The sequence below is a fragment of the Propithecus coquereli genome, unplaced genomic scaffold (assembly GCF_000956105.1).
Source record: "Propithecus coquereli isolate 6110/MARCELLA unplaced genomic scaffold, Pcoq_1.0 Scaffold235, whole genome shotgun sequence".
In the NCBI taxonomy this organism is placed as follows: Eukaryota; Metazoa; Chordata; class Mammalia; order Primates; family Indriidae; genus Propithecus; species Propithecus coquereli.
This window is the reverse complement of record NW_012147897.1, coordinates 6,356,532-6,379,067: the sequence shown is the minus strand read 5'-3', so window position 1 is coordinate 6,379,067 and position 22,536 is coordinate 6,356,532. Positions and strand designations below refer to the sequence as shown.

Here is a 22,536-nt window from a genome sequence, read left to right as displayed (position 1 = left end):
CTTGTGTTTGCTCTCCCTACTAGTGTGTAGACTGTTTCAGAGCGGGGACTGTGTCTGGGTCCCACCTCCCCGGTGCCTGGGATGGGGCTCAGCACCCAGCCGGCCCCACGCTTTGCTGAAGGAATGACTGACCCCAAGATCTCAGCTCGCAGGCCCACCGGGCACGCAGCAGCATCCTTACTCGCTCATCCCTCTGACCACAGGACAGCCACCCCAGGCCTGGGCAGTATTCCCTCCATTGTCCCTTCCCCCCAGAGGGACACACAGACACAGGAAGGTCTTTCTGGAATTGTGGTAACATTTATTCTGAGGACAGGACAGGCCTCCTCTCCTCTGACCCCGTGATGGGCCTGGAGGGGAGGGAAGCTCAGGTCTGGGTGTGTGGGCTGAGGCCTCACCCTTCGACAAATGGGGACCCCAAGGCCCCCGTGGGTGTATAAGATGAACAAAGCAATACTCTCCCGCACCCACCCTGCCCCATAACCTGCTGGGGACCAGAGAGGCCTGCATAGCCAGGAGCCAGCCTGGCCCACCTCTGCGGGCAGGAAGCAAGGGCAGGGCTGCCGAAGCGGCTCTGTGGCGGGTGGGAGACACTGCCTGGCCCCAGGCTGAGGCTCACACAGGCCTGACGCTTGGCCCTGGTCTGCTCCTGTATCCCGGGGGACATGGCTGAGCAAAGACCCAGGAGTCAGCGCCAGGGCCCACGCTGGCTTCCCCAGCACTCACCTCTCCACCCCATCGCAGGAGCTTCGCTTGAAAGAGACGTGGAGAAGTGGGGATTACACGACCGTGCGTGCAGTGTGTGCGCACACAGATATACGCGGAGAAAGGGGGATTGTTTTGCCCTTATCCAGCACTTGGTAGTAAGAGTGCTGACAACGAGAATCATTGGCCCCACTCTATAGAAGGGGGAAATCGAGGCACAGGAGGTTTAAGTGACTTGCTCCTGGTCAGTCACAGAGCATCGGTCCCAGGCTCAGGTTCTCGAGGGGAGGTCCCTGTATCTGAGAAAGAGTCCTCCTGTCCTCCTTGTCTTTCAGTTCCTGGCCCTTCACGGGGCCCAGGGCCAGGGCCCAGGAGCAGAGCCAGCCACAGGGGAGGACGCAAAGTCAGAGAAGCCTGCACCTCCAGCCAGGACACTGGGCCACACGGCCGGCTCTGGAGTCAAAAAGTCAGGTCCCCAAAAGGAATTCCCAGCAAGGCCACAGGAATTGCCGTGCTTGAACCATCTGTTATGCTTGGTCTGGAAGCCCAAGAAGAGCATAGAAGAGACCCCAGGTCTCAGGCCCCAGGTCATGGCACCAACACACAACAAAAACATGGCTGTGCCAACTTGCAAGACACCCCAGTACAAAACACCCTCTTCTTCCTCCACCTGCAGACCTCCTCCGAAGATGCCATCTCCCACGTCCCTCCCCAAGTGGAATCAAAATAAAGTCAGAGGACCCACAAAACTGGAGTTCAAGAAAAAAGGAGGTTCGGCCTTTACATTTTCTTTAAAAGCCTCTGGTTAAAATTGAGGTTTTTGAAACTGAAAGAATATAAAACATTAAAGACTACAAGGAACATTTTGGTCCAGGCAGCAAGAAGAGAGCACTGTGGCCTCCCTGACTGCATTTTGGGGGCATGGTGCGGGGGGCCCTCTGGCCAGGTGACAGAGCTACCATCTCCTGCCAAGGCCAATGGATGGCCTGATCCCAGTGGGCCTGGCACCATCCACCCCAGAGTCCCTTCTCCCAGGAAAATCTGGGGTCTTGCAGTGGGGGGGGGCTGGTCAGGGAGCACGTGCCTCCCCCCCCCCCCGCCCTGGCCCACTAGCCCAGGCATGCATCTGCAGTGGAGGCAGGAAGGTGCCCCGTCCTCGCCCCCCACTGCCACCACCTCTCTGGAAACCTGAAGCCAGGGGCTGGAATGAAATCAGAGCCTGGAATGAGCGGGGAGTCACAGTTCCTCGGGGCGCCCACCTATGAGAGGCCGTGAGGACAGAGGCGAGGCCCAAGGCAGAGGCCGGGGAGGGCCCCGCTTCACTCAGAGCCTCAAGGGTATCATTAATTCATTTGGCAAATCTGTGTTGAATGACTAACTGGATGGGTTAGTGGACAGGATTAGAGAATGAACAAATGCCAGCTGCACATTTGCCCAATTCCGACCTGAGCAGGAATCCAGCAGGAGCCAGAAGTGCTTTCAAGGTGGCAGAAAACCAGGTGTAGGTGACAGGGAAAGTGAGTTCTGGGAGACTGACGTGGGCCCAGGACACAAGGGACAAGAATGGGACTTTGGGGACATGGCAGTTTGTGTGTAAACAAGTGACATCTTGGCACCCCTCAGCAGACAGCAGGCCCTTGGGAAAACGTTTTCAACGGATAGAATCCCTTAGCAGTGGTGACAATTGGGGTGGGAGGGCTATTTTAAGTCTCAGGCAAGAAAATGCCCCCATAAGAAGGGAATGCTTTGGGGCCTTCAGGACACCGAGGCTCAGAGAGGGGCAGAGACTTCCCAAAGTCACACAGCAAGTCAGTGGAAGAGTGGGAAAAGGACCTGTGTCCTGGCTCTCAGGCTAGTCTCAGGCCCGGCGGGAACATGCAGATGGTGGTGAGAACTGTCAGGGCCAGGTAGGTGGGCAGGTGTCAGACGGCCATGAGCGAGGCACTGCTGAGGACACGCACAGCAACAGTGCCCGGAAGGTCACTGGGCTGCCGTCTACTGCGGTCCCGGAGGTGGAGGGTGTGCAGGGCCTGGAGGTCGTCTGGGTCAGCCTTCAGGTACACCTGGCCCAGGAACTCGTCCTTCAGGACTCGGTGGTTCCAGATCTGGGAGGAGACAGAGGATCGTGGCGGGGCTGGCTCGAAGACCAGGAATATAGGTCCATGGGGGGTGCTGGTGGTGGCAGCAGGGGCCTTGAACCCGCTTCCCGCAGCGCAAGCCTGGCTGAGGAAAAGGAGTCAGACTGTCTGCCTCCCCGTGAATCTTGGACAAAGTCATGCCCCTCCCAGAGCCTCGGGCTCCCCATCTGTCAGAGCTCCTTCCATGTATATAGTTAAATCTGTTACCGTTAGCTCTGCTGTTGACCTTGTTGACTTGGACAAGTGATACACCCCCTGCCCCAGTTTCCCCATCTTTAATATGAGGGTTGGACCAACTGCCCCTAGGGGTCCTTCCAGCCCGACATCTGTGGGTCTGTGATTTGATCCAGTGGGACCCAGTGTTAAGGAAACTCGGAAAAGCTACAGCGGCTCTCCCAAGGTACCTGACGAGACGCTGACCAAGGCCTGGGGGACAGAGAGCTTGTCTAATGATCACAGACTCACTGTCCACTGGCCACCCGGGCCTGAGAGGAGAAGGGAGCCCACGGCCAAGCACACTGGCTTTCCGACCCTGCTCCAGGCTCTTAGGAAACAGCTGCACCCACCACGCACCACCTCAGTGAATGTTTCCGGGTGGATCCAGTGGCTTTGGGTGAGACCAGCAGAGAGGGCCACTGTCCCCAGCCAGGAGACTGGCCCTTCTGGGTCCAGAATCATGCCGGCTAACCCAACGTGCCCACCCATAGAAGGGAGGCAAGAGAACACCCAAGGCCGCCCTGGCGGTCAGAGACAGACTGACAAGCAGAACCCGGCACGCCTGGGTCCCCATCAAAGGCTCTTCATGCTGAACCTTGCCCCTCTGAGTGAGGAGCCTCAGGCTGGGGGCCCAGAAGGGGCCCTGCGGACAGGTGGGCTCACCTGGACAGTGATGGGCTGGCCGGGCTTCTTGCGGTAGAAGACGCCTTTCACATCGTACTCGGGCGTGGAGGTGCCCCTCTGCACGGCCGAGCGGACTTTGTCCCCCTCACACTTGATGATCACATAAGAGTCTGCCCCTAGAGAGTGGGGTGGAAGATGGGGTGACGCTGGGCAGGAGCAGGGCCCAGATGGGACAGAGAGCTGGGAGGCGAGACGCCCCCCTGGACTCAGTTATTCAGAAGGGGAGACTGGAGCCTGACCCACCTCAGGGCCCCTTAACTTCCAAGACAGCAGACCTGCAGCGACACACTGGTCACCTCCAGCCTCTGGGCCTCACCCATGCTCTTCCCTCTGCCCAGAGCACCCTTCTCCCCAACCTCTTTCCATCAGACTTCATACCTTAAGACCTCCTCAGTCTGGAGGAAGGCCCCCTCCTCCAGGAAGCCCTCCCTCCCAGCTGTCCGTTCCTGTATCTGGCTGCCCCACCCCACTGGAAGCTCCCCAAGAAGAGGCAGACCTGTTCCTCTCTCTGTGCCTGGCATCACCCCAGGGCTGGCTGGGCATACACTGGGTGTCAGGAAAGGTTTGCTGACTTGCTGAGTTAGAGCAGAGGAGCTCTGGAGGCTGGCGTCTGCGCTGGCAGGGAGACAGCATGGAGCAACCAGCAAGCTGGGGGGAACTCACCTGATGGGGAGTCCTTGAGGCCAGCAGCCCCCAGGACATGTACCTGGGTCACCTGCTGGGGGTAGCCACACAGGGAGCTCCAGCAGGTGCGGGGAGGCTCGTCCAGGCGCAGCTCCCTGTTACGGGGCAGGGGAGGGGGTGGGGGTGATGGAGGAGCACCAAGGAGACAGAAGGTGAGGTGAGGGTTCAAGAAGTGGGAGGGAAGAGGAGCAGTATTTAATCTGGATATTTACTGCATTTAGCCCTGGGCATATCTCCAAGGGCAGACCCCAACCATCCAGCCCCCATGGGCTTCCGCCTTCTCTATCCCTACCAAGGGTGCCCCATCCTCCTGCAACGGGAAAGCAATTTACTAAGCGCTTGCTGTATGCCAAGCCCTCTGCTGGGGTGTTACAGGTATGACTCCTAATCCTCACAAAGCCCTGGCAGACAGGTAACTATTATTGCGCCCACGTTACGGTTTAGGAAGCAGCAGACTCTCCCAGGTGACAGGACTTGCCCATACCGCTGGGAAGTGGGGGAGGCTGGCTGGCAGGACCCAAGGCCACCTGACTCTACCACACCACAGACTGCCTCCTGGGTCTGGCATGTGGGCAGAGCCTACTTGTCCTTCTGGGGACACCGAGTCTGGGCTGCATACCAAGGTGGGGAGGACAGTGTGGGACCCACAGGGTCTGTACCCCAGCAAGAACAAGGATGGTTCAGCAGTCCTCTGGACCATGGGACAGGGGATTGTGGTGACAAGACCACAATCCCAGAATCAGACAGGGGTGGCCCATCCCGACTCTACCACTGGCTGCAAGACCTTGGAAAACCCATCTAACCCGACCCCCTATTCTCATTCCTAAAATGGAGGGGTCAGGACTCCCGCTCAGGGGTGCTGGAAGATCAGACGAGATGAGTGAAAGCCTCTTTGTAAACTGTGGAGTGCGGTGCACACATGAGAAGCTGTTCCCAGTCATGGCCAGAGACGCTGGGACAAGGGAGCAGGGGCGAGAGAGGAAGGAGGTGGGCACCAGTGTTCCCAGGGCGGCTGGAAGCCTGGGCTCCACACCTCAGGCAGACACTGAGCATCTCTGGGGCTGCAGGATCTGGGTCACCCCAGTGTGGACCTCGCCCCCAACCCACTCTAGCCAACCCCCACGCACCGGCAGTTGGAGGGCACGTCAGTGAAGACTCGGAGCAGGAACTCGCCGGTGTGGCCTGGCTCAAAGGTGGTGGGGATGATGACGTAGCGGCCCTCGGGCTGCTCGGTGCGCAGGAAGACACTGCGCGAGTTGATGTAGATGGAGCTGGCAGCCTTGTGCTGCAGCCTGTGCATGCGGTACTGGCGGTTCTCCTCCACCTGCGCGAGACGGGAGGGGCTGGGCCACCGGCGCCCCTCCCCCACCCCAGCCCACCCGCCTCCCCCGACCCCACCACCGTGAAAGGGGCGAGAGTCCATTTATATGAAACATCCAGGACAGGCAAATCTTTAGAGACAGGAGTGGATTAGTGTTTGCCTAGGGCCCAGGGGAGGGGGTCGATGGGAGTGGGCGGGATGGCTAAGGGAGTGCGTTTTTTGGGGGATGATGAACTATTCTAAAATCGACTGCGGTGATGGTTGCACAACTCTGTGACTACACTAAAAGTCAACAGATTGTACACTTCAAATGGGCAAATTGCATAGTCTGCGAAATATATCTCAATAAAAGCTGTTAAAAAGGTGGGGGTGCGATAGGAAGCCCCCCTGGCAACAATGTCCACGGGGTTTCTGACTGTCACAACAGAAACAAGTATCAGGATCTGCCGGAGTCGCAGCCGTGTCCATGAAATGACATTGCCAGCTGCCAGGTCATGCTAGACAATCCTGAAAACAAGTGCCACAATAGTGAAGTGGCACTAGTGAAGATGACATTCCAAACTCACAAGAGTGTCACAACGTGTCAGCACACAATGAATGTACCAGTGCAATGATGTGAGCAAATCGCCATGACACGACCAAGCACATCAAATGCCAGGAACTCAGCGTGGGCCAAGCCCCTGCCATATCCATGTGGTTTCATTAAGTTATCACAGCCTGACAAGGACGTGGGGTCCCGCTATGCCGACCGTCACCATACACTGGGCATCTCAACGTGTAGAAGGCCTCAGGGTCCAGGCCGGGGGAGTGGCTGGGGTGAGTGTGCCTGGCTCTGCCCAAGGATGCCTCCTCCCTGCGCCCAGCAAGGCCTCCAACGCAGGCAGGCTGCAGGAGCTGCGAGAGGCCCTGAGGCCTGAGGGAGGAGCAGTGGGGCCCAACAGACACCCAGGACCTCCCAGAGCCTGGCCCCGGCCACCAGCAATCCTCCCCTCCCTCATCTGCCAAACAGCCCCGGCCTGCGGGTCCTGGGCAGAAAGAAGTCTGGCTGAGAGCTTCCGTAGAAGCTGGTCCCAGGCAGGCTGGGCAGTCGGTGGCTGTTCCAAACAGGGCCCACAGCATCAGCACGATGTCAGCCATGGCAGCCAGGGTGGCTGGAGGGATGGCAGTGACCAAGATGTTCTAGAGTGTTCTCCCCTAGGCACGGGCAGCCCGAACTCCAGCTCCCTTGCTCTCCTCACCCACAGTGGGGTTCCAGCTGACCTCACCTTGTAGATGTCGAAGCCGATGGCCAGGTTCTCGCCCTTGCCCTCCCGGCGGGTAGAGCGCTTCGGCCGCTGCTGGATGCAGATCAGCACTTCGTCCTCCGGCTTCTTCACGTCAAAGATGTACTGCAGGACGGCCAAGGAGAGAGAGACACCGCAGTGAGACCCTGCCAAGGACGGGCTCGCTGGCTCCCAGGAGCTTGGACTCCAGGGCTTGGGCCAGTCTCGTCACCCGTCTGGGCTTCGGCCCCTCCTTTGTGAGACGGGCCCAGCAGTGTCTACCACGGCTGCCCCGCATGAAGGGGTGGGAGAGCTCAATGAGATAAGGGGTGCTCAGCTCAGAGCCTGGCATATAGGCGGTGCTCAACAAGGGCACATCATGCATGAGGACTAAGCAGCTGCATGGGTCATATCTGAGGGAGCTGCAGGGCAGAGGTCCCTGTGGGGAGCCCCGCCTGGCCAAGTCCCCGGGAGGGCAGAACTATGCTGTGTAGAAGCAAGGAGTTGAGTTCCCGGCTCAGCCTCTAAATGTCCCTGTAACTCAGGACGAGACACTCCTAAGTCCCTCAGCCCGCAGTTTCCTCACTGTTATCCTCTGCAGGTTAGACTGTGAGGCTGGGGGCTTCATGACCATTAGACGGGACCAACGTGCCCATCCAAACCCCCATCGTACACATGGGTTTGCTGAGGCCCAAGGAGGGACAGGGATGTACCCGAGGTCATGCAGGAGTCCCTGGCAGGACAGCGGCAGGGGCCCCATGGTGGCTGCAGGGATGAGTGGGGTCCCTGAGAACGCCCACCTGTGGGTTCTGGAAGAAGGTGTCCTTGTGGTTGATGCAGCCCCCGCTGCGGTTCTGTTGCGGGTCTTCATGCCGCGTCCAGGCGCCGCGCAGCCGGGCCTCCTCCCACGTCTTGTGGATGCTCAGGTAGGACGTGTTGATCAGGCGGCACTGGATGATGTCGGTAAAGTACCGGCACACGTCCTCGAAGGTCATCCTAGACATGGGAAGGGGCTCACCAGTCGCTCTCCCCGGCCCCCGGCCCACCTGCCCGCTCGCTCCACGCGGTTCCACACGCTCTGAACCACGGCCCACACAGGAGCACAGACATGGCATCACACAGACCCATAACCTCTCTTTTGGCCTTAGTTTCCTCATTTGTAAATGGGGATGAATCTAACGACAGTTGCCTATCTCACAGGGTTAGTGTAGGGATTAAATACTGCAATAAAGTCATCTAGTACAGCTTCCAGCAGACGGGCCAGTTGGCAGAGGCCGGCTGTGACACTCAGTGCTAGTGTGAATGACCAACGTGTGCTGCCCTCTACAGTTTACAAAGCACGTTTCCACCCATTATCTTCCACGGCTGGGGCGAGGCCTGAGTGAGCTGGTGGTGGGAACCCTGTAAGGAGCTGTCGCAGCGGCCAGGGCATCGCCACGGTCACATGCACTGTGCACACCTCCAGGAGCCTGGGTGGGGGCAGGAGGAGTGTACTGAGTGTGAACACGTAGGAGAAAGGCCTTACGAAGAAGCCCTTTCCACAGATGAGGGGTTTTGCTGTTCTAATTCAACTGAGCCCTAAGCCAGGCTGGCAAAGCGAATCTCATCCACAGGAGCCCAGACAGAGGGCCTGGGTGGCCTCCTGCAGTGGCTCCCCTGATGCTGCAGGAGGGGTCCTCGATGGGGCACCAGGATCACTGCCATCTGCTTCTGGGCATCTGGCACACCCAGGATGCCCTGCACCCCTCCAGGAAGTGGCTGAGTCTCCATATCAAGTGCTCTGCTGAAGAGCAACACAGCCAGGCCCACAGTCAGGACCAAATGCAGGTTGGACGAACACAGGTTGGATGAACGCAGGAGTGATTTTTGGGCTCCCTAATCTAGGCTGCTGCCATCTCCCCAGCCCATCCCCACCCATGTGCCCCGTAAGCTCCCTCTCTTCCCCGGCTCACTCTTCCCAAATCCAGCCGCGCTCTCTCACCTCTGGGCCAGGTCGCTCTCCCTGCCCACCAAGGCTACCCTGCACCCCAAGTCTCAGCTACTCTGTGAGCCTCTCCTCTTCCCTACTTACAGCAATCCGGCTGCCAGCCGGCTCCTGCCCTCTGGTCAACCCCCCTACCCACTGCATCCTGGCTGCTTGCCAAGGCTCAGCCTGGGTGCCAGAGCAGCCCAAGGTCCCCTCGGGTGGGCAGAAGGCGCTATGGGGCTGAACGAGCTCATTACTGCCCAGCTAATCTTACAGAGAAGGAAACTGAGCCTCAGGGAGACGGCGTGACTTGTCCAAGGCCACGGCAAGTCGAGGAAGGGGCCTGTGCTAGCGGCCTGGCTCCTGGCTCCCAGCCGGCACTCCCTGCCGGGCCCACGGGAGGGGCCCTCAGCCCCAGACACCCGGGGCACGCGCACACTCACCAGAACTCCCCGTCGTCCTGCACGGTCACGCCCATCTTCTCCCGCTCACTCTTGCTCACCTTCTGCCATTCCTCTGAGCTGGGATGTGAGTGCCGGGGTGGGGAGAGGGAGCCACCTAAGAGGAGGGGCCCCACCAGGACCCCCCAACAATGGCACAGAAGCAGGCAGCACAGCTCAGCACCAGGCCTCTAGCAGTGCAGTGTGGCTAGAGGCACCCAGGGCCATGCCCAGCCCCTCTCCAGAAGCCCTGTCTGCCCCTTCCCACAGGGAACTGTGGGTGTCACCATGCCAGGGCTGGGTGGTCTGGAAGCAAAACTGCAGGCTGGGGGTGAGGGGGCGTGACCCCCAGTGGAAGGGGCTCCTTCACTGGGCACCTGGGCTCCATGCCCCTTCTGGCCTCAGCAGGGCCACGAGCCAAGCACTCAGGGGTCACCCCATTCACTCACTGCTGGTGGCCTCACTCCCTGTCCCGGCCCCACTTGCCCAAGACTGGTCTGTATGTTCTCTGTAAGTCAGCGTCCCCCGACCCAGGCCTTTGCCTGTGCTGAATTCATCACCCCACACCCACTCCAAAGAAAGTCTCCTGTCTCTCTTCCCAATGTCATCCTTCTTGCAGATCCTTCAGGGCCCAGCCCCAGGGCCACCTCCTCCAAGAAGCCCACCCATCTTTTTCCACACACTTGGGCCTATGCCTGCACCCCGATCCCCAGGCCTCACGTGTCGCTCCAGGGCCCGTTCCACTCCCGCTCTCCCCAGGGGTTGCGCAGGCGGATCATGTCCAACTTTTCCGACTTGAAGAAGGCCAGCAGGCCGTGGCCCAGGCGCACCTTACGCACATCAGTGATGGCGTATGCGTGGCCCTTCACCAGGCCACACGCCAGGCGAGCCTCCATGTCTGCCGCTGTCATCGCCTGCGAGAAGACACACTGCTCAGAGAGCAGGGCCACACTGGAACCCAAACCTGGTGGGACTCGGGGCTGGAGCTACAGCCAGGAGGCCACAGCACCCTCTACAGGCCACTATGGGAACTGCAGCCCCGCACAAAGGCGAGACCTCGTTCTACTGTGATTAGGGACACTCCTGTGTTCACTGACCTTTACTAACCCCCACTGGACCAGCAGTCTGCGAAAAAGGAAGTGGGGTCAGCCCGGAGCTTGCACAGGCTCAGCTGTTAAATATGCAGGGATTTTGAGCACTGGCTGTTAAACACTGGGAGCTGGCAACCAAACTTGGTGGGAGTACTTACACCACAGAAATCAGCAAATGCTACAAATCTGGGCTTTCTATTTTCTTAGAGAGCCAGTTTCTCAGCACACCACAGGGCCTGCTAAACTTGGGTTCAGATTCTGCCTTCGCCGAGCCCCCGCTTTCCCACCCCAAACATGGGCCAGCGGTGAGATCAGGATGCTCCCGAAGCCCCCAGCCCTGTGTGGCGTGCGACAGGGGCGCCCTGCCCTCCCCCAGGTGCCCCCGGCTTCTGATGCCTCACCTTGACTGAGGGACCCTCGGTGCACAGACACCCACAATCCAAGGGGGTCAGAAAAGGAGGTGGGGTTGACCGGTGTGGGAAAGGCATTTCACAGCCTGGGCGCGGGCAGGGGGTCCGAGGCATGTACTCCCCAGCACTGGGGAAAGCGTCGTGCCTTCCAACTGCTCCCCTCCCCCACGAGGCCGAGCGTCTGGCTTTACGGGCTGACCTGGGCCTGGGCTTGGCCTGGGACATCACAGTCACCTCCCATCCCCGTCAAGTGGGTGAAGGGCAGAGGCCGTCTCTGGGACCCGCCCTGTGTTCTCACCTTGATGGAGGCACTGATGAGGCCGCCCCGGCTGTGCACCTTTAATACGCGCTCAAAGAGCTGGTTCCTCTTGGTCTCGTCGTTGGCAAAGTCACCCTCGGTCAGGTCGATGGGCTCAGAAACACCGCCGGTGAAGTCCACCAGAGCGTCCGCCGTGTTGCCTCCATCCAGGGCCTGGTAACAGCCTGCCAGCCTGGGGCAACGTGGAAAGAAAGCCCAGCTCATGCGCCCCACTAGGTCTGAATCCTTCACCTCACACGGGAGACTTTGAAACTCAGAGAGGTCAAACAAACTGCTAAGATCACACAGCGGGGACAGCAGAGCCAACACTAGAACACAGGCAGGTCTTGACTCCTGGGCTGACACCTGTCCCACTGAAACACACCATTTGACAGCTCACATTGCCCTAAGCCTCAGCAGCAACAGCTTCACAAAGCAGCTGTCCAAAAACAGAGCAATCCTTCCAAAAGTGTTAACAGCTCATATATCCTTCACACACGAATTCTGGATAAGTAACATGATTTATAATGATGTAAAGCCAGAAATAACCTAAATGTCTCACAGGAGGGAACTGGTTTTAAAAACTAACGCTGCATCTATACTCTGGAACACTAAGCAGCCATGGAAAAATTACTGGAAAAGAATCCCTGTGGGAGGGAAAATGCTAGTGCCGGCTTATTCTGTCTGAAAAAGCAACACGGTTGGAACCCAATTATGTTTAAATAATTCATTTAAAAATATTTAGCAAGCATCTACCATGTGTGACATACAACATGCCGGGAAGACAGCTGTGGCTCCTATTGACACGAGCAGGAAGAGGGCTGGGGCGTTCAAGGCACAGTGCGGAATGAGACATAGCACGGCACACTTTACGCAAATTGAAAATACACTCCCACAAAACAGCAACACAGGTTTTGCAACGTTACCTGCGAATAAAAATGCATCACAGATGTTAAGAGAGTTGCTAATGGCAGGAAAGATGGGGCACAGAGCGGGGGCAGGGCCTTGAGCCAACACCGCCACACTGTTGACCAACAGTGGGGCAGCCCCAGTGACTCAGATGGCCCAAAGCACAGCAGGGCAAGCAGGGGGCTGGGAGAACTGCAGGAGTGGGAGAGACTTTTATTAATATTAGCTTCGTCATGGTTTTCTAGACTTTCTGGATTTGCTGTAGCAGGCATGTATTTATTTTATAATTTAAAAAGTAAATAAATGTAAAAAAAAAAATGCAAGCATGAAATGGTGCAGCCGCTGAGGAGGACAGTTTGGCAGCTCCTCAAAACATTAAGCAGAACTCCCCCTGACCCAGCGATCCGCTTCTGGGCACGTAATCAAAAGAACTGAAAGCAGAGACTGGGACAGACATCTGCACACACGTGTTCACAGCGGCATTGTGCACAATAGCCAAAGGGTGGAAGCAACCCAGGCGTCCGTCAGCAGATGGACAGATGCACGAACTGTGATATATATGCACAGTGGATGCTATTCGGCCACAAAGAGGAAGGAAATTTTGATACACGCTACATCACGGATGGGCCTTGAAGGCATTATGCTCAGTGGAATAAGCCAGACATGATTCCACTTATGTGAGGCGCCCAGAACAGGCAGTTCATAGACAGAAGGCAGAACGGAGGCGCCCAGGAGCCGGGGGAGGGGGAGTTCTGTTTAATGGTTACGGAGCTCCCGTCGGGGACGATGAAAACGTTCCGGGTATAGACAGTGGTGACGGTCCACAGCATTGCGAATGTGATCAGCCACTGAACTGTGCACTTACACGTGGTTAAATGAGAAACACTATGTTTTGTACACTTTACCACAATAAAACTTTAAAAAAAGAAAAGCAAAAAACAAGAAAACAAGGCCATTGGCTTGGCTCTCCCGGGATGGGAGAAGAGGAGCCAAGGGTGGTGGTGACTCAGTGGCCACCAGGGAGTGGCTTTGCATTCTTAGGATTTAAAATGGAAGCTGCCAATGTCGTGTTTTCTTAGGTTTGTCTTTAATGTTGGGACTTTTTGTTTTCCCTTTCTGTCTCTCTCTCTCTCTCTCTCTCTCTCATACACATACGCATTTCCCAAGGAGACTGACAAATGGGCCCGGCAGGAGGAACCAGCGAGTGGCTCCCACCGAGGTGGCCAGGCTGGTCTCGGCCCTCCTGCCCCAGGCCCAGCCCAGCCCTACAAGGGCCTGGGCAGGTCACGCCGCCTCAAAGCCCTCCACAGCTCAGAAGACCTTTGCTCGTGCCCATTCTGTGCCAGGCTCTGTGCTGGGCGTGGGGGACACAGGGAAGGCAGGCACTGGGCCCACCTTCCCCAGGCCTGAGCCCAGAGTGACCACATCCCCAACAAAGACGCCCAGGCAGGGCCTGGCAGCATGGCCTGGGGAAAGATCCCAAGTGGGAGTGCTGGCTCTGCCCCTGGCCACCTGCAGGACTCCTGCCTGGGCCTCAGTCTTCCCTGTGAGTGGAATAGCCATTCCTCCCCTCCCCGGGTCCAGGCCCCACTCGACCCAGTGACGGCTCAGTGGGCTATGCCCTCGGGCCCAGGCTCTGAGAATGCCGTGAGTCCTTGCACCAGCCTCTCGCCTCCCTGTGCCTGGAGCCCCGGCTAAAGGAACACCACGCGGAGCCCATCGCTGCTGCCACCGCCTGCCCAGCCGCCCGCCCACCACTGGCACCTACTTGGCATAGGCCTTCTCCACCAGAGCACACCAGAACTCGTTGCGGGAGTTGGAGTGGCAGTAGATGAGCTGGTTGTTGACCGTGGGCAGCCGGTCATCGATGACCACGTCCACCCACTCCCCGAAGCGCCAGAAGTGGAAGTGGAAGATGCCCGCATAGGCGTCGGGCTTCTCGGGGTCCCACTCCTGCTCCTTCCAGTCTGGGATGACCTGGGTGGGGGCAGTGGAGGCAGGATGGGGACACGGTGAGGGGCACGTATGGCTTCCTGGGGAAAAGGGGGTGCACACCTCCAGGGAATCAGAACTGAAAGGAATACGGGGTTCAAGTCCCATCTCTGCCACGAACCAGTGAGACTTGGGCGAATCCTTCTAGTCTCCGGGCCTGAGGTTCCCATCTCGCCGGGGTGGGAGGCTTCCTTAGGCTCCCTCCCTCTGTTCTAGGATTCCTGCCTCCCTGCAGCCTCCCTGAGACATCTATCCACATCCACCACCAGTTCCTACCCGCTGAATGGCGCCACCATCCACCCACCCAGCCCATGCCAGAGGCTGCAGCCGCGCCGGCCTCCTCGCTTGCCCTCTGCCCTTCCCACCAGGCCGAGCTGAGCTCCTCCATTCTTCTGAAACCTGTCTCTTCCTCTGCATCCCGCAGGCACCACCCGGGCCCAATCTCCCATCTCCTTGCCCCGGGACACTGCACCAGTGTCTGAAGCTACATCTGCCCTTGCCCCACACAGCAGCAGACCAGCCTGATCCTGTCATTCCCCTGGACAATAAGGTCCCAACCCTACTGTGCTCTCCTAGCCTCATTTCTCCACCTCCCCTACGGCAGCCCCCACCCCTCCTCTCTGCTCCAGGCTTTGTCTGGTCAGGAACTCCACACCTGCTCTTCCTCCTCCTCTTCACTCAGCTGACGTCCACTCATCTGCTAGTATCCATCTGCCTCCTCCAGGAAGGCCTCCTTGATCTTCAAAGCAGGCCAGGGCCCCTGGGACTTCTAGTCTGAGAAACTTAGCTTACTGAGTTACAATTAATAGCTGTGTGACGTTGAGCTCAATGTCTGATACTATCACTGGAATGTCACTCACTGTTTCTGAGACAGGGCCACATTGGTCTGGTCACTGCTATACACCCAGCAGCCAGCCCAGGCCTTAGCCCTGGCACAGAGAGTATGCTTAGTAAACACGTGTTGACTAAACAAATAAATTCACAGACATTAACTGGCCTTGGAAGCGCCAGGTCCCGTGCCTGTGACGGCCCTGGATTACCTCCATTTAATCTCACAGCAACCCATGAGTAGATTATTGTTGTCCGTCCCTACTTTACAGACGACAAATTGAGGACCAGGGAGGGCACGTAACTTATCCAGGCCACATAGCTTGAAAATACTTGTGTTCTTTGGAGCCAGGATTCAAACCCAGGTCTGCCTGCCCCCAAAGAGTGAGCTCTTTGGCACTGTGGGCTGCTCTGTGCCCAGCCACACGCGGGACACTGAGGACCCAGATGAATCACACAGTCCCTGCCCTCAAGAGGCTCCCAGTCTGGGAGGGAGGCAGACATAACAGGCAAGTGCCGAGGCTAACGCGGGGCACACACAGGGCGGTGGAGAGAAGGGAGCGGTGGGCCCCGCCCTGGAGGCCAGCAGCACACCCTGAGAGCTGGCAGAGGGCGACCCCCAGGCAGAAGATGACAGACAGAGGCAATCTGGGCAGCAGGAGGTGGGCAGGGACCACACCGAGTCAGGGTGGGTCGGTGACCTGCTGGCCCTGCTGGGCATGGCACCAAGGAGGGCTGATCCCCTTCGAGACCAGAAGCAGCTCCTTCTAGAAGAAAACCACCCAGAGATGGGGTGGGCACCCAGGCTGAGGAGCCAGAGATGCACAGGAGGCCTGCGGCAACCTGAGCGCACAGACTTCCGGCCGGAGAAGTCGCGTTGCTCCCCACCCCCACGCTCATTAAGGATGCTCTTGTTTGCACGCCTCTTACCATCAACGGGGATGTTGGCAATGGGAAACGCTCCCTAGTGGGACATCTGAGACCAAGAAAATGAAAATGCTAACCACAACGAGAGGTAGTACCGCCACTAATGGAGCCCTGCTAGGTGCCAGGCGCAGGGCCAGGCTGATCACTGTGTCGCCCCCAAGCCTCACAACAAGCTCTTGCAGCAACACCACAGGGAGTCACTAGTGGAAGGCTGTCCGTGGGCACAGGTGAGGGAGGCAGGATTCAAACCCATGGCTTCACAGTGTCTGGAACCCAGCAAGGGCTCAAGACCGGCTGATTCCTTTCCCCACCTCCTTGTCATGCTTTGCAGTCACATCTGTGTCCTCTCTAAGTACAGACACCCAGGCCAGCCTCCACGCTGACTCCTAGTGCTCTCTCCCCACTTTTGTTTCAGGACAGAAAGTTGCACCAAAAATGGGCCACGTGCAGGGTGGGGGTTACCATCCCCGCTGCACAGAGGGGAAGTCTGAGGTCCAGAGAGAAGCAAGAAGCTGCCCAGGGGCACAGAGTGACAGGGAGTCCTAGGCTGAGAACTTAGGGCCTGGCCACTGCCTCCGCCACCCTTCTCCCCTCCTGCCCTACTTGGAATGCTCTGGACTGTGCCGGAGGGAGGGAGGACAGCCCTCGCGGGGTGCTGGGAGATGCTGCCGGGGCCTCGGGAGGATCATTAGCCAAACTCAGGGCTTGGCCCTGAGCCCTGTGGGGCTCAAGAAGCAGCTAATGAGACCACAGGGCCTGGAGACGCAGAGTCGGGGGTCCTCAAGGGCCTTAATTTGCCCCCTGCTTCACAGCGCTTGGACCCGGCACGGGGCGGGCCCCAGGCCAGCCTTCTCGCCTCTCAGCCCCTCTGCTGCCAGCCGGGATAGTGAGCGGGAGGCAGGTGTGCTCACACGTGCACACACCCCAGAAACCTCCCACGCCACATCCGGCCGTGCCACAAGTCAAGGAAGCCACAGGCTCCCAGGGCCACGTCAAAGCATTCAGGAGCCAACATGAAGAGGTTCCCGCTGGCGAAAGGTGGGCCAATCTGAGCATCAATAAGGATAATAACTGCAATGGATTGAAACACATCGAATACGTTCAAATTCACAGATCAGAATGATACAAAAACAAACACTTAGTCACTACTGGAGGAGGATAGGGAATCAACTCAGTTTTTTGGAACTGGGAAATTAAAGAATCAAGCATTTCTCCTGTTTTTATAAACTGTCCCAGGGGGTAATCAACTAGCAGGCGAAGGGAAGTCTTTACCTGGAAAAGAATTCCAACCAAGACAGGAAGAAGAAGTGATTAACATTACACCACCACCATTTTGTAACCACTGAAGAATTAATGGATCGAGGGGATGATCACCGATGGCTTTTAACATCAGAAAAGAGAGAGACACCCCGCCATTACCTGCCTCCTGAACAGTCATGTCAACAAGAATTTGTACCTAAACCATACCGGCCCTCTAGAGCTAAGTCCTATTTTACAGCAAACGCAAGGGACAAAGAACATGTTAAACCCCACCAGGAGGATGCAGGCACCAAAATCCAGACAGTGGGGACTCCCAGGGGACAAATGAACCAGTTTCTTCAGTAAATAAGTTGCAAACAAAATAAAATAAAAAGATGAAAGAGCAATCAACCAATTGATACAATGATGGACTTTTGTTTGGATCTCATTCAAACAAGAAAACTGTAAAATGTATGCACATTTATGGCACAAATGGGAAATTAGAACACTTTTTGAGTATTTGATGATACAAGGGAATAACTTTAAAATGTTTCAGTTGTATATTGGTATGGTGGTTATTTTATTTATTTATTTTTTTTGCTGAATCCTTATCTTTCAGAGATGCATCCAGAAATATTTACGGACATGATACGCTGTCTAGGGGAGTGTAGAGGAAATAAGACTGGCCGTGAGGTGACAATTGTTGAGGCCAAGGGCTGGGTACAAGGAGGTTCATTAGGCCGCACCCTCTGCCCTGGTGCTGGCTGTGGCTGAAATACCCATCACCATGGACAACGCAGCCTGGCCTGGCAGCAGACCCTCCCAGCCTCAGCCCTTTGGGACCCATAAGAATCACCAAGACCACCAAACACCTGGGATGCTTCACGCCACCTCACCCCCACGCATGTGGCTCCCTCTGCCCGCGCCGGTCCCCTTCCCTTGCCCCTCAGAGGTTCGCTGAGCAGCAGCTCCCAGGGGCCTCCCTGCCAAGCCCCCTGCCCTGAGCACCATGGGGCAGCCCCTTCTCTTTTCCCTGCTCACTGGAGGAGTTCCTGGGGCGGGGAGCAAGTTGGACTCATCCCCAGATCCCAGCACCCAGTGCTGGGCCTGGCCCAGCTCCAAAGCTGGCTAGAGTAGTTCTGGGAGGAAAATCCCCATTGCTGGTCACAGTATAGCCCCTGACCAGCCAGTGACCTGTACACACTACTTAATACCACATTACCAACCGTGATGGGTGACAGGGACTTAAGTTTTGACTGGGCCACCTCTCTGAGTCTCAGTTTTCTCATCTACCTACCCTACCTTCAGGACTTTTATGAGGACTAAAGTAGATGGCCTTGGAGGTACTTCATAAACTGTAGAGGGCTGTGCACAGGCAAGGGGTCATCTATGCATTCACACAATATTCTGAAAACCTCAGGGTTGGGAGGGAGCTGAGATGACCTGGTCAACCTCCTTCCCAAGAGGAGGAAGGAAAATCTCAGCATGTGCTTGGCTCACTTACTCGGGCTGACCCGGCAGCAGTGCAAGGACGGTGTGGGGTTTGGAGCCTCCCTCACACCCCCCTGGGATGTGATCCACTAATGGCCACCCACAGCAGAATGGGCCCAGAAACCTCAGGGCCCCTCGGACAGGCACGCCTCAGCACCCCTGGTCTCCCCGGCTCCTGGGTTTTCCCTGGGGGCTCCCACATGGACCCAAGTGGCCAAGTTCAAACCCTCCTGGGGCCGTGGCAGACAGGATTCTGCCCAGCAGTGTGCAACAGAGAGGAGAGGGCAGCACTGCTCGGGACCTGCGTGCGAGAGCGTGCGAGCGAGAGCGTGCGTGTGTGGACGTGGGGCACAGGAGGGCTTTTCCAATTTCTGCCTGGGGGCCAGGCGCGGTGGCTCACACCTATAATCCTAGCACTCTGGGAGGCTGAGGCGGGAGGATAGCTTGAGGTCAGGAGTTCAAGACCATCCTGAGCAAGAGTGAGACCCTGTCTCTACTAAAAATGGAAAAATTAGCCGGGCATGGTGGTGAGCACCTATAGTCCCTGCTACTCGGGAGGCTGAGGCAGGAGGATCGCTTGAGCCCAGGAGTTTGAGGTTGCTGTGAGCTAGGCTGACACCATGGTACTCTAGCCCAGCTGACACAATGAGACTCCATCTCAAAAAAAAAAATTTCTGCCTGGGAACCCAGAGAGGCCAGCTCGAAACCTTTCTGAACCACGAGGGCGGGGCTGCGGAATGAGGGCCTACAGTGGGTTTCCTGTGTCACCCGAGTTGGGTGAGGTGAGCCACAAGGACTTTATGGTCCTCAAAACTAGTGTGTCCTTGGTTCCGAGTCTCTGAGATTCCTCAGTTCTCAGCTTATAATTCAAGGAGTCTCAAATGTCAGATGCTGTGACTGGAAGAGGCCAGGAAGGCCTTGGGCCAGCCCTGCTGCCTTGCGGGAGCAGAGCCCTGCTGCTCACCACCGGGCACCAGGGCGCCTGACTCGCTGCAGAGGGGCGCTGTGAGAGACTGGGGCAGGGGCCCCGCCTTGGGGCAGGCGCCCTCCTCCTGGGCCTCCGGCCCCGCAGCTGTGATGTGAGGGCTAAAGGTCCCCTCCGAGGGGCCATCCTGATCCTGGTGACGGTGGTGGAGGGGAATGCATGCCCACACGACTGTTTTCCTGGACCACAGAGCCGGGCCTGGCAGCTGCCCATCCCTGCACTCCACACCACCTGCTGCCATAGCACTGGCCTGCTGTGTCACCTCAGGCAACTCACTTCACCTCTCTGAACCTTGCATTCCTCCTCAGTGAACAGGTTCTCCTAGCCAGTCCCTCTCTTCTCAGAATAACTGTAAAAAGTAAGTGAGACCATGTTTCTGTGGTGACCAGGCAGTAATGATGAATGAACCCAGAGAGAGTGCCCGTGTGTCGGCTTTTTTTTTTTTTTTGAGACAGAGTCTCGCTCTGTTGCCCTGGCTAGAGTGAGTGCCGTGGCGTCAGCCCAGCTCACAGCAACCTCAGACTCCTGGGCTCAAGCAATTCTACTGCCTCAGCCTCCCAAGTAGCTGGGACTACAGGCATGCGCCACCATGCCCGGCTAATTTTTTCTATATACTTTTAGTTGTCCGATTAATTTCTTTCTACTTTTAGTAGAGACGGGGTCTCGCTCTTGCTCAGGCTGGTCTCAAACTCTTGACCTTGAGCGATCTGCCCGCCTCGGCCTCCCAGAGTGCTAGGATTACAGGCGTGAGCCACCGCGCCCGGCCCTGTGTGCTGGCTTTGAGAAGCTTGGCCTTTACTCACATTAACCCATCTGATCTTCACAACAGCCCCATGAGGGAGGCACCACCATTAGCCCCAACTCACAGATGAGGAAAGAGGCTCCAAGGTCGCCCAGGGTCACACAGCTGGGTGGGACGGAGGGGCTGGGTCCCTCACCCCCACACTACGCTGCCTCTCTGGGGGCAGAGTTCAGGAAATGGGGCCGGTCTCTTCACCTTGTGGTTCATTTCCCCTTCCCTGCACTCTGGGGACAAGGCCAGGCCCCTTTTGCTATCTGAGGGGAGGGAGGGCTGGGTCCTCTGTCTGGACCCCGAACCCTACCCCAGGCACCTCCAGGCAAGCTTGGGAGGGGAGTGTCGGGGAGCGGAGACTCCTGAGAAACAGCGTGCAGGCTGGGAAGGTTCTTTGGATGCCACGAGGGGCTGTGCAGGGGAAAGAAAACATGGCGGCAGCGGCTGCTCTGCAGGGCTGTGAGGCCTGGCTGGGCCGGGGCTTTTGAAGCAAGGCTCATCCCAAGCAAAACCACAAGTTCGGCCTTTAAAGCAGGGATCCACCCTGGTCTCCAGGGAGGACGCTGCCTAGCCTGGGCCCTCAGGTGGGGTGGGGACATGTCGCAGGCCCACTGGCCCAGAGCCTGGTCCACTCACACCCCGAGCTCAGCCCCTCCTTCCCCTCTGTGTAGAGCGGGGGAGAAGGACCACGGGGCACCAAGGGGACCGTGGCCTGGGGCTGCATCAGTGCCAACATAGCCCCATCCGGTCATGGGTTTAATAATCCCAGAGGGCAGGCTGGGAGGAACTTCACAGAACCTGACTGTTCCCTCTGCAAATTCTGAGGCTGGGAGAGGGCCAGGGGCTACCTAAGGACATACAGCAACTTGGTGACGGAGGCCAGACTAACCCCGGACACAGTCCCAGCCCCACCCACCCCGGGGCTACTGCTGCTCCACCTGCCCCCAGCCCTGCCACCCTCTGGGGAGAGAGACTCCAGACCGAGCTCGGCGCCTTCCCACCCCACCACCCGCGGTGACAGAGCCCAGACAGCACCTCCCCGTGGCCTCAGCAAGGCTCTCTCCACAGAGAGGCAGGTCTGGGGCTATGGAGAAACAGGGGTGGTGGCTCCTGGCTGGGCGTCGGGAGACCTGCAAAACCCATTCCGGGCCTTGACAGGCCACCTGACAATTCTGGGTCTCATCCCTGAAAGCTGGTGGGAGGAGGAGTGGGGAGTGTGGGAAAAAGCCCAGGGAGGGGCTCAGGGCCAGAAGGGCAGGCGCCAGGCAGGGCTCCTGGCAGGGTGGGGTGGTGGGGTTGGGGTGATCGTGGCGAGAGACTGCACACCACCAAGGCGAGGGCACACGGGCTTTATTGGAGACCTGCAGCAGGGACAGCAGAGGCACCCGGCCCCGCAGGGCAGATGGGGTGGGGCAGCATGGGGGACAGGTAGTCTGGATTAAGAGGGTCCTCAGAGCTGCAGGGAGAGATCAAACAAAGTGGCAGAAGGCAGGCCACTGCCCATGGGCTGGCTCCCGAAGTCATCGGCAGAGAACAAGGCAGGCAGCCGTGGGACTCCAGGCACGTCCCAGAACAGGCCCCAGAGCTGTGAACTGAGCAAGGACCAGAGCTGCCCCACAGCCAACCTCTCCCATCAACAGAACCTCCTCGTGCGCCCCCAAGGTGGGGGCTTGCCCTCCCAACAGCCCCAGCTCCAGCCCTCAGTGCCACTGTGCCCAGGGCCTAGGTTCCCCCACTGGCTCTGCTTCCTGACAGCAAATGTTGTGGGCACGTCACTGGGTGGCCAGGAGAAAGGGTGGTGGGGGCACTTGCTGAGGTGCCCTTGGCTGATGCCAGGTGGCAGGTCAGGCCCCCCTGGGCCCGTGCAGTGTGGAGGGGAATGCGGCTTGGGACCAGAACTGAGCCTACTGGTAACTGCCGCACTCTCCCCGTCCGGAGAGTGGGTTGCACCTGACGACCGCACAGGCTTGTGTTCTGCCGTCACCCCACTGCCACCTGCAGCCACTTCCGACCATCAGCCATCATAACGGCGTGCCAGGCCTCCCCTGCTGCAGCCCCCCAGCTCCACTAAAGAGGCCCAAGATGCCAACAGATGTTTCAGGATGAGACACTCGCCGGCCCTGACCTATGAGCTCAAAACAGCCTGGCTTCCCAGCA

General features: G+C 58.0%; 1 protein-coding gene across 1 annotated transcript in view; it reads right to left on the bottom strand.

Moving 5' to 3' along the window:
- Positions 1-298: 298 nt before the first annotated feature.
- The window catches only part of CAPN5 (calpain 5), a 54,963-nt gene continuing 32,725 nt past the window's right edge, over positions 299-22,536 (bottom strand). The window contains exons 4-13 of the mRNA XM_012645751.1: positions 13,893-14,101; positions 11,216-11,408; positions 10,137-10,330; positions 9,420-9,497; positions 7,811-8,006; positions 7,014-7,136; positions 5,555-5,751; positions 4,407-4,522; positions 3,723-3,859; positions 299-2,810 (exon numbers count right to left, since the gene is read on the bottom strand). Coding sequence (XP_012501205.1) covers positions 2,628-2,810; positions 3,723-3,859; positions 4,407-4,522; positions 5,555-5,751; positions 7,014-7,136; positions 7,811-8,006; positions 9,420-9,497; positions 10,137-10,330; positions 11,216-11,408; positions 13,893-14,101 — 1,626 coding nt within the window. The 3' untranslated portion in view covers positions 299-2,627. The remainder of the gene's footprint in view (positions 2,811-3,722; positions 3,860-4,406; positions 4,523-5,554; positions 5,752-7,013; positions 7,137-7,810; positions 8,007-9,419; positions 9,498-10,136; positions 10,331-11,215; positions 11,409-13,892; positions 14,102-22,536) is intronic.